The sequence below is a fragment of the Mytilus trossulus genome, chromosome 10, assembly GCF_036588685.1.
Source record: "Mytilus trossulus isolate FHL-02 chromosome 10, PNRI_Mtr1.1.1.hap1, whole genome shotgun sequence".
Classification (NCBI taxonomy): domain Eukaryota; kingdom Metazoa; phylum Mollusca; class Bivalvia; order Mytilida; family Mytilidae; genus Mytilus; species Mytilus trossulus.
The window spans coordinates 19,694,034-19,711,771 of record NC_086382.1 but is presented as its reverse complement, the minus strand read 5'-3'; the positions used below and the strand labels follow the sequence as shown (position 1 = coordinate 19,711,771).

Sequence of the window (17,738 nt, the reverse complement as noted above, 5' to 3'; positions counted from 1 at the left end):
CATGCAGTTACAAGCATGCATGAAGGAAATAAGCAGACGTATTTGTCGATAGACAAGTAGTCGGCCTTGAATGTGTCGAACAATAATATTGTTCGATCTCGAGTGTAGGATGTCATGGGTACAAAAGTATAAAAAAAAATATAATTAAGAAATAATTCCTTCATGTCATGCTCTATGCTCATTTTAACATGGGTAGGCTTTATATTTGTTGATCTTTTACACTGAGCGTTCACATAAGCATACAACTAGCTACTACATCTTGATTAAAAGTTCCCTACGATCATATTTCATTTAGATATGACAGTACATTACTTTCCTTGGAAATAATACATTTAAATAAATTTGTACTTGTGAAAACTAAAAGAATTAGCTTGCTTAACACGTATTACTTTGAAAAAAACAATTGCTATATTTTCTCTTTTTTTGTTTTGTTCTGAATTTCTACTTTTTTTTATCAATGACCTAACAATTTCGTGATCATCCATACATCCTAACATTCCACCTTCTACTTAACGAATATTTAATCTTAATCTTGTTCCATTTGAAATCGTACTAAACAATTACATGAAAAAAGTCATTAAAGTATAGAACGAACGATTATAACAAGATAAAACAATAGTATAATTCATCATAACTGAAAAGTAAGTTAAGCTTGTTGAAATAAAATTGAGAATGGAAGGACATTTATATTTAGTGGAGGAAGGAACACGAATGCAGTTCATGCCGTCCCTAGCATTTTACGCTTGTAGCGTCCTGTTAAACTTTTGTGAAGGCATGCAAGTTTAACTCAGACATTTCCGCAAGACATTGCAAATCTATTGTTTTGAATAGAATATGTGAATACTTTTGAACTGAAATGTTTCAAGTTTCCAAATTAAATTTCCAATGGATCATTTATGAATGCAAATTTTAAATAAAGACAGCCATGTTAACCAATACTAAAATATATCACGCCATAGAATGTTCATGCAAAATTTCGTAGAGTTGCGTGAACATTTCGCGAATTGTCCGAGTTTTATGTTTCGAGTTGGTCTTTATTTAGTAAACGTTTTTCAGGTAATCTGTGTCTTCCTTAGCCTATGGATATTATAGTTTTATTCTTTCTTTATCATTATGTGAAAATTTAAGAATCAATCTTTATTTTCATGTATAATTTGAAATATTTATTTCAGCATTTCTATAAAAATGTTCCCGTCAAATATTTACTTAACGCTTTTTTTCGTGGTAGTAGCAATATCTAACGTTGCGTCAGCAGTGTTTCGTATCTTCTCATGAAATCATCGGCGGAGGACATTTAAGGTGGTATGGGCCGGCAGAGCTCCAGGTAAGAATTCACAAATTGGGGTTTTTACCCACCATTTTCTTATATAATTGGATGAACTTAGAAAGTTTGTTAATTGCATTATCAATTCTAATTCACCCCTCAGGTTAATATCAAATTGGGTTTTTCACCACCAAGCTCCTTAATTATAATGTATTGAGTTTGTTCATCAACACAATATTGAACATTTAGGTAATATCAACCCCAGATTTTTTTCCATCTTAAGAATGTTTCTTTCTTTGTTTTGCTGTTTTATTTGGTTTAGGGTTAGGGTAAGGGTTATTTGCTAGCTGTGTTATTTAGTGTGTTCACTGAGGAGCAATTGTAGGTTTAATGTGTGTCCCGTTTAAAACATTCTGCCAGTTTTGTATTTTCTCACAAAAACGGATATGTATATTCACAGGCACTCGTCTTATACCTTTATATAGTCCGAGATCACTCTGACCTCCGACGGCTGTTTAGCCAGACAAGCTGGGGCCGTGTCTGGCTAAACAGCCGTCGGACGTCAGAGTAATCTCGGACTAACCTTTATATAATAAATTCTGAGACCAGTACCTGTGTGTGTATTCATTATTTAAGTGTAAAAAACTGTAAAATGAAAAAAATAAATAGAATATAAATCTAACTATACTTGAATGATTTGTTTTATTCAATTTACCTAAATCTGGGTTTAGTTGTCTTTTATTAGAACTTTTAGTTTCTGATGCTTTATAATTTCATAATTGATTTGGCTTTTCACTTTTTTCCCAACTGATTTTGTTTTTGGCGAAACCCTGTGTTTATTAGCAATGTTCTTGTTAAGGTACGCACACGCGCCCGTGCGTTCGATGGACGCTTCCTAAAACAGTAGCTGAGTCTTGTTATCATTATAACTTTCCCTCAGCTTTTCAAAAGAAGCAGAAAACATGCTTCTATTCAATATTTTTACCAGACATTCACTTTCGTTTTAATTCAATGTATATTATGATAATTCCCGAGCAATGCGAAAAGAATATGACTACATGGCACACGCTAATTAGATAAACGCCGAAATGATCGAAATGTTTTCAAAAACAAGTGTACCTATTGAGCAACTGAAAACTCCAACAGGGACCCATTTTAGCTACTTGATGCGGGGATCTATTTTTAGAGCGAAAGGAAATTTCCAATTATAAATATTATAATAATAGATTAACGCGACGACTGTAAACATAAAAGGGTAAATAACGCAAACAGTAGCCAATACAAGGGTTGAGAACTCATGGTTTTGGCATATAATTGGGTTTTCCTTTGAATTAGTTGGGTAATTGAATCCTGCAATGGGCAATTGCATTGGTTTTTTTTATCATTTGTATTGCGTGATCACGCAATCTTTAAACGCAGCTTATCTGGAGCTCTGCAGTGTCTTCCTCCATCTTGGATTGTAAAAAACAGAGAACCAAAGTTCCAGATTTTCTACCAAGTTTGCAAAATTTGATGCAGGAATGCAGATATTTAATGTGAATTTTCATTTAAAACAACCAATTTATTAGAATATAACTTATAAATATTGACATTTTTGCAAATGATGATTATTTTTGGTTGTTTTTAAATAAAAGTTTAAAAAAAAATGGCATTTAAAGGGGAGGTAGCTCTAAAACTGCATTTTCTGAAGGATTTTACATGGAATTTTCCTATTTTGTATTTTAGCCGGAAAAACGTACGGTGACCCTATCTCTTATTTTGATATTCTCAAAGCATTGTCTGAAAACTATCTTTTCCTCAAGTATTTAACAATTCTATCATTTTGTTTAGTTTCTAATCAGAAAATTGTGTTTTTTCCTGTATAATCCATACAAAATGTGTCATTTTGTCACGCCCTGTAGCTTGAGAAAATGCGCGGTGACCTATCATTTTTATTACATTTTTATGCCCCACCTACGTTATGCCCCTCCTACGATAGTAGAGGGGCATTATGTTTTCTGGTCTGTGCCTCCGTTCGTCCGTTCGTCCGTTCGTTCGTCCTACTTCAGGTTAAAGTTTTTGGTCAAGGTAGTTTTTGATGAAGTTGAAGTCCAATCAATTTGAAACTTTTTACACATGTTCCCCATGATATGATCTTTCTAATTTTAATGCCAAATTATAGTTTTGACCCCAATTTCATGGTCCACTGAACATAGAAAATAATAGTGCAAAAGTTCAGGTTAAAGTTTTTGGTCAAGGTAGTTTTTGAGGAAGTTGAAGTCCAATCAACTTGAAACTTATTACACATGTTCCCCATGATATGATCTTTCTAATTTTAATGCCAAATTATAGTTTTGACCCCAATTTCATGGTCCACTGAACATAGAAAATGATACTGCAAAAGTTCAGGTTAAAGTTTTTGGTCAAGGTAGTTTTTGATGAAGTTGAAGTCCAATCAACTTGAAACTTATTACACATGTTCCCCATGATATGATCTTTCTAATTTTAATGCCAAATTATAGTTTAGACCCCAATTTCATGGTCCAATGAACATAGAAAATGATAGTGCGAAGTTCAGGTTAAAGTTTTTGGTCAAGGCAGTTTTTGATGTAGTTAAAGTCACATCAACTTGAAACTTAGTACACATGTTCCCTATGATATGATCTTTCTACTTTTAATTCCACATCAAAGTTTTGACCCCAATTTCATGGTCCACTGAACATGGAAAGTTATAGTGCGAGTGGGGCATCCGTGTACTATGGACACATTCTTGTTCAACATGTATCAATAAATACTACGTTTTGGCAAAGTATGAACAAATTCTTTCATTTTTATTTTAGACTCCCATACCACCTTAAGCGCATCAATAGGACATTTAAGCGAAAAAAAATCGGACGTTTTAGCGCCAAAGTATAACCCGTTTTGACGCCTGATTTTTAACCGATTTTATCGAAAATTAAAATTGTCAATGACCATTTTAGCTAGATATTTTTAACCCATTATAATATATAATAAATAAAAAACTTTAACAGACTCAAGACAGCACAATATAAAACAAATGATGTCCATTAAAATACAGTACTAAATGTCTGTTGAATTGCATAAGGAACTGTTTTTATTATTATCTTGTCTAGATTTTGGTGCACATTCGTCTGTACTTCGTATTTTCATAGATATTGCAAAACGTATCTTTACGAAAAACGCAAAAAGCAGGGTGACAACTAAAAGTATATAAGTAAACAATGATCATTACGATGGTCAACGAACGACTCGATACTATTATTTGTTCGCTTTGAATTACACTGAACCTCTGGCCAAAGCTTAGTCAGTTAGTGAGTATTACTCAACCAGATAAGTTTTCGCTAAATTTGGCGATCGAAAATACAGGCGAACAGATTAATCCGGCGCTAAAATGGGCTCTAATGTCGGCGCTCAGATGTCCTCTAGTAGTTCAAAATTTTTCGCTAAAATGTCCTGCCCGAAATCATACAGTAAAAGGGCCGACCTACATTTGCGAGGATTTAAAAGTGATACGCATAATATTTGCACGGAGAAATGGTATCACGTCTGTGCGAATTTACCCGAGTTTTTGTTTAACCTGTAATTTGTTTTTCGGTTATTTTTTAGAACATAAATTGGCGAATAAAATGCAGTAAACATGCAGTCAAAGTACATGCATAAAGTCATGATTAAATGCAGTAAACATGCAGTCAAAGTACATGTATATAGTCATGATTAAAATGCAGTAAACATGCAGTCAAAGTACATGTATATAGTCATGATTAAATGCAGTAAACATGCAGTCAAAGTACATGATTTTATATAGTCATAATTAAATGCAGTAAACATGCAGTCAAAGTACATGTATATAGTCATGATTAAATGCAGTAAACATGCAGTCAAAGTACATGTATATAGTCATGATTAAAATGCAGTAAACATGCAGTCAAAGTACATGTATATAGTCATGATTAAATGCAGTAAACATGCAGTCAAAGTACATGATTTTATATAGTCATAATTAAATGCAGTAAACATGCAGTCAAAGTACATGTATATAGTCATGATTAAATGCAGTAAACATGCAGTCAAAGTACATGTATATAGTCATGATTAAAATGCAGTAAACATGCAGTCAAAGTACGTGTATATAGTCATGATTAAATGCAGTAAACATGGAGTCAAAGTACATGTATATAGTCATGAATAAATGCAGTAAACATGCGGATGATATCTATACGGGAATCATCTATAGATCAGTCATTGTCTGGTACTAAGTACTTGTATCTTAGTGATTTGAGATAGCATTGACGGACAATTTCACCAGTTTGAAGTTTCAGAAATTGTTGAAATCAACGGTAAACTGAATTTTCTCTATGCATGCGTTTTACAAGGTCTCGGTTATCGCTGACGCAAAATAAAATTTGAGTAGTCACCTGAACCTGTAGAAAAATCTCAACGAAAGTGTACATTTTTGTAGTTGGCTGGATGAGTTGTATAAAACTGTACGTTGTTATGGCTATGAAAAGACTATCATTATTAATGATAGCCCATTGTTCTCCAACGTCTGTGCGTTATAATTCTTCCTTATTGGGCACAGCCGTCCACATTGCTGGTGAAAATTGTGACTTGTTGGTAACGTTATTTTTACTTAAGTAGTCGGCAAATTTGTTGCAATTTTCATTTACAGGAGCATTTGACATTATATCGTCAGCAAAACTGTTCAGTTTATTTTACAATATTAAGTTGTAGTTTTTATAAGAAGTTATGCATTTCATTTTCATATGTTTTTGTATAAATCCGCGCAAATGTAGTAACTTTTCAACAGGTAAACGCAAACGTGTTTTTTTTTCGTGCAAATGTGTGACTAATTCGCGCAAACATAAGGTGTAATTTCTTAGGTACCACGTTATAATAATTTCATTGTTTAAACACGTGTACCAGATGAATAATTGGTGACGATTTTTGACTAAACAAAAGGAGGATGGCAAAAATCAGATGTTCAAAAATCCATAGACTTAATAAGGTCAAAATCAATAACATTTAGACAAACATATTTCTGTGTTAGCATTACTTTTGACTCTTTGTAGCTTTAGTTGTAGATTGAAATCGAAGCATGAATTAAAGTACATTTCAAGAATTCGTTATATAAAAGTTACGTGTAAAACGAATTTGAATTCATGATAATGAATTCAAAATTAATTTTCATAGACAATAAAAAGCATCATTGGAGATTAATGAAGATTTAAAAGAGGCCCTTTTGTGTATAATGTACTCTATCTTTTTTTTTCTCTTTTTGTGGTTAGGTTTTTTTATTTATATTTCCTTTCTATAGTCCATCGGATGCACAGTGCACTGAACAACGTCTTGAAATAAGTCGTTTATTCATATCGGGATAATAGTTCTTTCAAAATAAAGCATTGAATAATTGTCAACATTATACCTCAATTCCATTCTATATTATCTGTCTTTTATTATTTCAACTTTCAATTGGACAGACGACATACATTAATGTTGGTATGTAGAAGGAGATTTGAACCTTAATGTATGTTAACAAGCTTATTTTCAATTTAATTTCAAGGCAAAAAATTACTAAATGTCAAAGTCTGCCAGTTTTATGTAATGTTTCCTCTTGAACATCGTTTCCTGGCCAAATGGACTCTTCATCTAATCCATTCAAAACACTTTTACCACTTTTGGATGATTTAGGTCCATTGGACATGCCTTTACTCTGCGAAGACGGTGAACGTATCATTATAAATTCTTCCAAATCCTTGTGTACGGCAATATCTGAATATTTAGAACTTGTGTGTTTTCTTCCAGACATTGTATTTGAATCTAGCATCATTTGCAGCAAAAAGGTTTCCGAACAAGGATTGGGCACGCGCAATATTGATTTTGGTAGATCCATGCTTTTCCCATTGTAATGAGGTGCAGATTTCGGCGGATGTGTTATTCTCTGTAGATGGTCATGATCCGTGGTTTCTTTTTGATGCAGGAGCATTTGCCGTTTTGAATATTTAAGAAGTCTATATGGGTTATTGAACTTTCTGATTCCCTTGGTAGAAAATGAATTAGGCAAGCTAAAACTTTTGGCAGAGTTATCTGAAAATTGGTTTCGAGCTCTTTCCTTATTGTTTATTCGTAGATAATGTTTTAAAGGATTGTCAGCTGATTTCGCTTGCTTGTCTAATCTCGAGCGTTTCTGATCCGAAGAGCCAATCATTTCTCTCCAATCAGCTGAAGATGCTGATCTGAAATTTTTCCCTGTCAATTCAAATGACGACATATTTGTGCCTCGCTTCGATAATGATATAATAGAGGGCGCTGGTGTCGTTGGTGGGGGGTTGTTTGCACCATTATTTGACTTGATACTATTAGTATCTTGTATTGTCAGTGATTCATTAAAATTTACAGATTTCTCAAGACCAGCAGACCTGTTAGGTTCACTTCTGGTTTTGGATTCTTTATTTTGTAACTTAACTCGTGTAACTTCATGGGCAGACGTTTTGTAGTTGCCAACTCTCTGGTCTTTTAAATATTTATCAATTGTTTTAGTAGTGAAACCATTTACTGGTTTTCCACATAGAACAAAACTGGGCTTTTCTTCTGTTATGCCTACCTCACTTGAGTCATAAGGTGAATCCATTGAAGTAATGCCTTGATTTGCATGCTGCAAGCGACTTAGAAAATCCTGTCGTCTGACTGCTACTGTATTTCCCGCCTCAATTAGTTGTTTGTTAGAATTTTTCAAAACTATTTCATACGATTTGTCTAAAGCAATAACAGTGCTGGGTATTGCTCTGCTCGATCTTGATAAAAGTGGCGACGCTGGAGTGTTTCTTGGAGCTGGAGCTCCTTTGACTCGCAACCTTTCAATAACAGTCGCCATTTTATTAGGAGCGTTGTTGACGACATCGTGGGCAAGTTCCAATACCACTTGGTTGCAACTCATGATTTAATGTTTCGTTAAAACACTTTTACATCCTGATGAATTCTGAAAAAAATAGAAAGAAAATAGATTGAAATAAGAACTAGTAACATATTAAAAAGCATCAAATGTTTATTATTTTGTAAGGGATTGCAATACGGACATATGTATGACAAATAAAATAATAGATCTATTTTGTATTTTTAAAGACCAAAATGAAGTAAAAGTTGATGATGTCTTTTACATAAAAGTTGCCGGACGGTTCCTAATTCATCATGGTTGGTACATGTACATTCCAAACTTTTGTAAAGCCACAGTGGAAAAGATTTTTTCTGGGAAATGTATATATTTTATTTGATAACAGACAGAAAAAAAGTCATTTTAAAAAGAGATAACAAATGCCAAAGGGGCTTTAAGGGACCATCATAATTCATATATTGTAGGTCGAAGATAAGTTGACAAAACCATTGCAGAAAAACAAAACAAAACAAAGAAAGACAAAAAAACAACATTCTACAAAACAACAAATAACTGAAGATTGAGTAACATGAACCCGCAAAAATTTGGAATGATCCCAGGTTCACCTGAAGAAAAGCAATTCTCAATATATTTTTTTTTAATTTGGGGTGATACTAGTTGCAACGGATGGATAAGGAAGTCTCTTAAAATTTGGGGTAGTTCCGAGGTGCACCTGATGGGTAAGCAAGTCTCAAATAAAAGAGAAGCAAGAAGCGATTTCACCTTAGAAAGCTTTGTTTAATTTGCATATAAAACATATTTTTATAACTTTATATAATATTTTGTTATGAGCAGTATGCTTTTTAACGATTCACACATGGTATAGACTTGTCCTTTACATCTCAAAATCATATTTTTGTATTTTGGGAAACATTCGCCTGACCGAATTATAAGAGTTCTCAATAGTCATGCATGACTAATTTGTTATCATCATCTTTTAATACAGGATCAACATGATAATAAATGCTTTTGAGTGGATTGATATCTTAAAGGAAAAAATAGAATAGCATTGTAACCATAAACAATATATTTAAACCAAATCAGACACTTTTGTCGGTCATAGTTATCTGTATAGTTCTGTTTTAAAATCTTTAGTCAGGTTATTAACGCAAATGAAATGTACAGACACACCATTATTGACACAAGAATCCACTCCATTGTTAAAGAGGGTAAGTTGCATACTAAACTTCAATTTTTATTTTATTTTTTATTTTTGATGTATCCATAAATTCCATCAGCTGAACTGAAACGGTCTCATATTTATGTCGTCTGACACTTTCTGTGTAATAACGTCATCTGTTCAGATATGAAGGGAGTTAAAGGGATTGCAATATATTATCCTCTGCTGTATATTTTCACTTTTAGTTTTATCATCAACATCCATTATCGTGTAATCCTAACCAATACCGTTACGGTATCATATATTAGTATGCGACATGCACGAAATTACAGAAAGGTGTACTGGTTTATCATATCATCAATAACTAAATGAAGTAGATCTAGTAAGACCCCTTTTTGGCCCCAAATATAGCAGTTTTCCAAAATTATTTCAATGTAAACTTTTAGTTATTCATTGAATATTAGAATGCTTCTGCTACATAAATATGGGCTGTTTTTTTTACAATACAATGCACATATATCGGGTACTAGCATAATTAAGTCATGCTTAATTACTGTAATCTTCACAATTTTAGCATTTTAGTTAAATTTTAGACGAATGAACCTGGCCTCATTTGTGTTCATTCTTAATATTGAAATGTAAGTTGTATTTGATGATAAAACATAGCAAATGTAAAGCTTGAGGATGAACTCGGATGCGGCCACTTTCATTTTTGACCAAAAAAAAGATCTGAAAAATGACATTTTTTTGCATATTTGATATATTTTTCATATTTAAGCTTGAATCGGAGAGTTTTTAATGAGTAAATCGGTTAAAATGTTTCACATAAACTAATTGAATCAACTGAAATAGAAACTTAAGTGTTTAAATTGTTATCAAAGGTACCAGGATTATAATTTAGTACGCCAGACGCGCGTTTCGTCTACATAAGACTCATCAGTGACGCTCATAAACCAAACAAATACAAAGTTGAAGAGCATTGAGGATTCAAAATTCCAAAAAGGTGTGCCAAATACGGCTAAGGTAATCTATGCCTGGGATAAGAAAATCCTTATTTTTTCGAAAAATTCAAAGTTTTGTAAACAGGAAATTTATTAAAATGACCACATAATTGATATTCATGTCAACACCGAAGTGCTGACTACTGGGCTGGTGATACCCTCGTGATAAAAAGTGTCCAAAATCTTTCGTCAGATGAACCTGAAATTTGAGGCCAAAATCGGCCCTTACATGACCTACTCCTTTGCATTGCAAACTGATACAGAACAAGTAAAAATACCTTATGTCGCTTGAAGTTAATAATTTAACGAAGTCGATCAGTTAACTATTTTGCTTAAATCAAATTTTAAATTCCGTTTTGCTAATCTTGTGGTTTTACATTAAGGAACGTTGAAGTGCGTTTTTGTTTTAAAATATTTTTTTTTAAGAAAGTTATGGTGTTTTGTAGTTTAGGATTTGAGTCACATCATGCTTCACAAATAGAATAAATTGAGAATGGAAATTGGGAATATGTCAAGGGACAACTACCCGACCAAAGAGCAGATAACAGACGAAGGCCACCAATGGGTATTCAATTCAGCGAGAAAATCCTGCATTCGGAGGTGGGCCTCAGCTGGCCCATTAATAAAACTGTTTACTAATTCAGTTGAAATGGACTTCATACTAAACTCCAAAACATATAAATGAACTAAAATAAAAAGACATACAGGACTAACAAAGACCAGAGGTTCACAAATGTTTACATTGGAAATGGAAGTACATGTATCAATATATCTATAATACTAAAATTACGAGGTCCAATTTGTCAGCCGTCATCACGTAAAAACGATGAATCAAAGAATTCAACCTTATATATAACTAATATAGTACAATAGTGTTGATTAAAAATTACACCACTCCAGGCCCATTTGTTTTCCACGTAATTAATACTGCCAATAAATAAGAAGTTCCGAGTCGAGTCCGACACCGATACCAATAGTATATTCAACTGTTACCTATTCCTACATGATCTGTATGTTCCGCATTTGACAGGCGCACCACCAAACGGTGTATTTAGAATTTTGCTGTATACTGTTAAAAAGTACTCCACGGCCCTTTTGTTTTGCAAATTAATAATATTACCAATAATTGATAGGTTCCAGGTCGACGGGTTCAACATGTTCAAACAGAAAGATTTTGAAAACAGAGAAAACTGTGCATCTTATAATCGGCATGACTTGATCAGATGACAATACCAATACTAAAATAAGCCATATATAAGAATTGTTTAGGACTGTAAAAGATAATGAGACCTAATACATTTATTTTGTACCCTTTGTTTTTAGAATAAGTTGTATGAGAAATGGGATAATAAGTACACGGTCTGTAATAGTTGTATCCCTTTCCTTTCCGTTAAATCTTACCAAAGAGATTTTTTTAATCAAATCAGAGCAAGGACATACATATCCTTTAAAATGCCCCGATTACAAAATGAGTCGTACGTAATAAAAACAACAAAACCAACATAAGGGTTGAATTGTATGTACAAAACGATTTATTAAGAAATATTTCCTTCATGTCATGCTCTATGGTTATTTTAACATGAGTAGGCATTAACTTTGTCGATATAAAATATGGTTATATATAAGCCTACCCAATTGTATGTTGAATAAGCACAGAGCATGACATGAAGGAATTATTTCGATTGTAATAGGACAAATACAGTATTTTCATAGATAGAAGCGAACGAGGATACTTTAGAAACGTTCGGCTATTCCCGTTTCCTCCCCATAAATTGCGTACATAACATTTTCATATTAAATGAGTTTCAATCCCAATAGCATGGTAACTAAATGATTCTTAATAGCAGTATGCCATAAAATTTTATGCAAGAAGATACAATGAATATTATTATATTCTATTAGGATGAAAATGAAAATAACGAAAAAAGATATGAGTTGAAATGTGAAACAAATATTACCTTACACGAAGCAGACTAAATTTAAAATATTAATTGACAAAGAAAAAACTCAACTTTAGCTCTCAAAGTTTCGAAATAATTATTATAATACATTCCGCCGGACGTATTACATGCACAAAGACATTTAAGATGTAATGATATTATAGTATTAAATATTTATTGTTTGAATATTGTAAAGAGCTTTAACAGGATTTACAACCAATACATAATCACAATATTTCTATATATATATATATATTTATAAACTTGATTCTTTTTACACAGACTGATTTCCAGTTTATTCAGATTAATTCTCTTTTATTTGAGAAAATGAGACACCAAGCCAACAAAATACTAACCCTATCTAAAAAAAAAAGAAAAGCAATTCTCTAATTTTTTTTCGAGCATAATATATGTCTTTTCACGACCTGTGACAAAACAATGAAAAATAACAGAAGCCTCCGTTTGATGGATTCGTCTTGATTCGCCCCCTTTGCAAAATATAATTTAAAAGTAGTGTGTTATCAAATTTTTTATTGTCATGACATATTTGTGCCTAAAAAGCAACAACTCAGTGAAAGAACTTATCTTTATTTAAAGAGGGAGGGTCGAGGGCTTATATGATTTTATGAAACCTGTTACATGTGTATGTGTCTGTTAAAAGTTAGCACTTGTCGTCTATTTAACTAATGTTTTTTTGTACTTTAAGACCTATTATTACATGTAAAAGGGAGTAGTCTTGTCCTACATACATATATAGATTGGTTATATGTCGGACTAGTCTACTTTTAAAGGAGGGTAGTTTATCTAACAAATTAATGACTGCACGGTTCAGCTAAAAAAGCAAGCTAACCAAATATATTATCTTTACCTACACACTCAATGCATTCTGCTGTAAAATGCTAATATGTCAATGAGAAAGTATCCACTAGTTATTCTATTAAAGATAAATCTAAAATGAAATCCAAATAAATAGATAACTATGCGTCTCTATATGGAATGGGACTAATCGAGTACTGTAGAAGTGTGATTAATATGTATGATCAAGGGGAATAATTAGTAACATTTGAAGGAATACAAAACAGTTAACCTATAAGACATACAAAAAACCTCTCTAATTGTAATACACTATTATATGATAAAGCGAGCAATCAGTAATGGCATATATGGCAAAATGAGGGAGGATGTATATATAATCGCCGGGATTCGAACCCATGCCACTGAACCAGTGACAACTCTACAACAGATTTATCCATCGGAACACCAGCAGTGATGGTGATACATGGCTGTGTACATTTTGTATAGACAACTCGTCTAAACATCAACCCAACAATGTTAGATCTGTAAATTTGCTTTCGAAAATGTTTTGTTCTTCCCTCGCCGGGATTTGAACCCATGCTACTGAGATATCGTGACACCAAATCGCCTGCACTGTAACCGGCGCGCTAGACCACATGACCACCCGGGCTTCATAAAAATGAAGCTATCGGTGGCCGGGTGTTACCTTTCCATGTCAGTTTTAATCTAGCGTCGTACTGCAGTACATGATATATAAGGCATGACTATGTTAATTTTACAGATCAGCTAAATTATCTATAGTAAAGGATACTACAAATTAATGTAAGATACAGTCACAGAAATAATTGTATTTATAAGTACGTCTGAACCAGTGACAACTCTACAACAGATTTATCCATCGGAACACCAGCAGTGATGGTGATACATGGCTGTGTACATTTTGTATAGACAACTCGTCTAAACATAAACCCAACAATGTTAGATCTGTAAATTTGCTTTCAAAAATTTTTTGTTCTTCCCTCGCCGGGATTCGAACCCATGCTACTGAGATATCGTGACACCAAATCGCCTGCACTGTAACCGGCGCGCTAGATCACATGACCACCTGGGCTTCATAAAAATGAAGCTATCGGTGGCCGGGTGTTTCCATGTCAGTTTTAATCTAGCGTCGTACTGCAGTACATGATATATAAGGCATGAAGATGTTAATTTTACAGATCAGCTAAATTATCTATAGTAAAGGATACTACAAATTAATGTAAGATACAGTCACAGAAATAATTGTATTTATAAGTACGTCTGAACCAGTGACAACTCTACAACAGATTTATCCATCGGAACACCAGCAGTGATGGTGATACATGGCTGTGTACATTTTGTATAGACAACTCGTCTAAACATCAACCCAACAATGTTAGATCTGTGAATTTGCTTTCAAAAAATTTTTGTTCTTCCCTCGCCGGGATTTGAACCCATGCTACTGAGATATCGTGACACCAAATCGCCTGCACTGTAACCGGCGCGCTAGACCACATGACCACCTGGGCTTCATAAAAACAATGTAAGATCTGTAAATTTGCTTAGGTTGTTTTATTTAAATTGCTGTGACCCATGGTCGTTTACTGGTTTGATTATGTATATATACTCGCGAGCAGTTCCTAAATGCACATAGTCATGCTTAGTATTAAGCTTTGAACTTGCATTCGTTCGTATACTGAATGTCTTGTGTGTGCTTTGTAAAATAGGGGTAGGACAATAAAACAAATACGACAAAAACACACCCGATATATCCTTTATATAGTAATTTGCGGGGCTTGTTAACAAAAGCACAGTAATGAATGTACATTGCTGTCCTATGTTTTATATATTTCTTTCCATTTTTTATTATTCTGAGATTAATATATACATTTAATAATATACATGTATTGTTATTCTTCATTGTAAGATGCAATCCTTTTTGCTTAACATTGACAAGGTATTGTCAAAAGATTATATCTTTTAATTACATCAACGTAAAAGAAGATAAGATACACAAATAGAGTAAAGTATTTATCTCTATATCAGATTTAGAACTTAAATGCCAACCATACGCCCATTGAAAACTTTAACAATGTGACCATAAATTGATACATCCTCGTTTATAATGAAACCATCTCATATATGCCATGATACTCGATGATTAGCCTGCCCAACAGAGTATTAGATATTGAAGGATAAAAAATATATATTTTAAATTTTCTCTAATTGTAATTTGTCTCTGTACGTCGTTTCAAATGTTTATACAGTGTTGTTTTGTAACTGTCAAGCACGCTGTAAAAGAAAATCAGATGCTGATTCTATATTTTGACAAAGAAGTGCCCTCTGTCAAGATAACCGTGTGGGAGTGGTGAAAAGTATATGCAGTAAATAATTGTAGCTCCATAAGAGTCCCCTTAACTCCACCTATAGATATGAGAGATAAACGTTGATGCGACAGAATCCCAACAATTTGAAGACTAAAACATCTTTTCCCGAAACACTGCATTTGTATATGGATCAATGTATATAGTGTTTTAGATTTCATCAAAGATTAACAGGTTCATGTTAATTTATTGGACACACATGAATTTTAACATAAAAGGGTAACAGAACATTTAGTATATGATATCCTCACAAGTGATTATAGTCGTTACGTTTAAGAATGATTCAGTAAGTGGGTAAGAAACTATACCATGCATATTAAAAGCTGTCTCAGATGGAAAATACCTAAAAGTTAATAAATGAGTCGATGAAATTGTTTGTTTTCCATTCATGCCTATTTTGGACATACTATTTTTTTATATGCTGCTGATAAAGTGCATGCATCTGTGATACTAAAATAACGAGGTCCAATTTGTCAGCCGTCATGGGGTTAAAACGACAAATCAAAAAATTCAACTTTATATATAGTAAATATAGGACAATGGTGTTGATTAAAAAGTACTCAATTCCAGGCCCTTTCGTTTTCCAAATAATTAATATTACCAATAATTGATAGGTTCCAGGTCGACGGGTTCAAACAGAAAGATTTTGAAAGCAGAGAAAACTGTGCATCTTATAATCGGCATGACTTTATCAGATGCATTACCAATACTAAAATAAGGCATACGCATAGTTATAGACTTTAATTCAGTCACGGACCCACGATATCACGGGTGTTTTCTAGTATAATATATTATTATATATGGTGGTCTTGAATTTGTTTCGTCTTTGAACTTTTCTTTACTAAAATCAATATGCAGTATGCATGTCGTTTATTTGAATTTGTTGGTTCGTTTTTTTATTTATCTTTTTTATAACTATTTTTCGACTATTTTGATTTTGTCTTTTCTTGTTAAGTTAACGTATGATAAAAGACTGCACTCACCGTTGAAAATGTAACCGGAAACTACAAACAATATCCATTTTCAATGTCCATATCCTTAATTTTCCAATTTGTATTTTTCGTTCAAATTTCACATTTTAAAAAGAAATCTTTAAAATTCGCTAAATATACCAATACGCCATAACCATGATTTTGAAATAAATGTGTGGCAACTAATCTGAAGAAAATTCCCTCTTAACGATTAATATTAGTTACAAATAACAGATTTAAAATATTATTGGCAAGATGGTCTGTCTTGGGAGTCATAGAGCGGAACATGTCGGCTATCGGCATTATAAAGATATTTGTAAGACCGTAGCGTTCTGTTTATGATGGGTGACTAGTTAGACCAGATCTTGATAAAGCGTTTATATCTCTTAAATATAATACAACATTCTTCATTTAAATATACAAACTGCTACTACAATGAATAAAAACAAAACACGGTAATTTAAATTCATAAAACATATGCAAAATCTGTTTAAATAAATAAAGAGTAGTGGTGAATTAGATGCATCTAGAACATCTAAAACATGGATGTTCGTAAACCGAAAAGAAGATGAGGAAATATGCTTCGTTCCCATACGATTTAAAAAAAATATTGATTAATAATATAATTCTTAACCAAACTAATATTTGATAAATCTTTTAATTTTATAATCCGATCAAATACATGCTTATTAAGCATTACAGGCCAGTAAATTGTTATATACCTTGTTATATTGTTGCGCAAGACCGGAATTAATCCACTCAAATTCTTTAAATCTTGAAAATATCATATATCGCTAAATTTTATACATATACAAATACACGACTCCAGATAATATAAACTAAGATATATGTTCCGGACCATATGAGTATTTGGACCATACGCGTATGGTCATGACCATATGGGTATATACTCATATGGTCCGACCATACGCGTTTGGTCGGGGTAATTAACACTCTGTTACAGTTTACTTTTCATACTTCTAAACTCTTCATATGGTACAATGTATGACCGTTTATTCAAAATACGCTATCATATAGGTAATTTTATCATTATATTATAATAAAAAGATAAGCTAAATAATAATAAGAAGTTTCACATTGTTACTTAATTTTACTTAATTGTCAAATTTATAGTAAACACATTTTATACCGATGGTCATTACCGATTTGTTATTACGAGTAATGGCAATATGTCGACTAAAAAATTAAATTCCAAAAATTTCTTAATGCACTGTTACATAAGAAGATATTTGAGATCTAGAGCTTCTTAAAAACACCGTAGACATCAGAATTGCCAAAGACCTCGGTATCGCTGAA

The 17,738-nt window shown here is 32.8% G+C and overlaps 1 protein-coding gene across 1 annotated transcript; it reads right to left on the bottom strand.

Moving 5' to 3' along the window:
- Positions 1-5,798: 5,798 nt before the first annotated feature.
- Positions 5,799-16,664, bottom strand: LOC134687022 (uncharacterized). The gene is made up of 2 exons (XM_063546943.1): positions 16,434-16,664; positions 5,799-8,240 (listed from the first exon to the last, which is right to left on the bottom strand). Exon 2 carries the CDS (start codon positions 8,196-8,198, stop codon positions 6,843-6,845), a length of 1,356 nt encoding a protein of 451 aa, XP_063403013.1. The 5' UTR covers positions 8,199-8,240; positions 16,434-16,664; the 3' UTR covers positions 5,799-6,842.
- Positions 16,665-17,738: the final 1,074 nt, after the last annotated feature.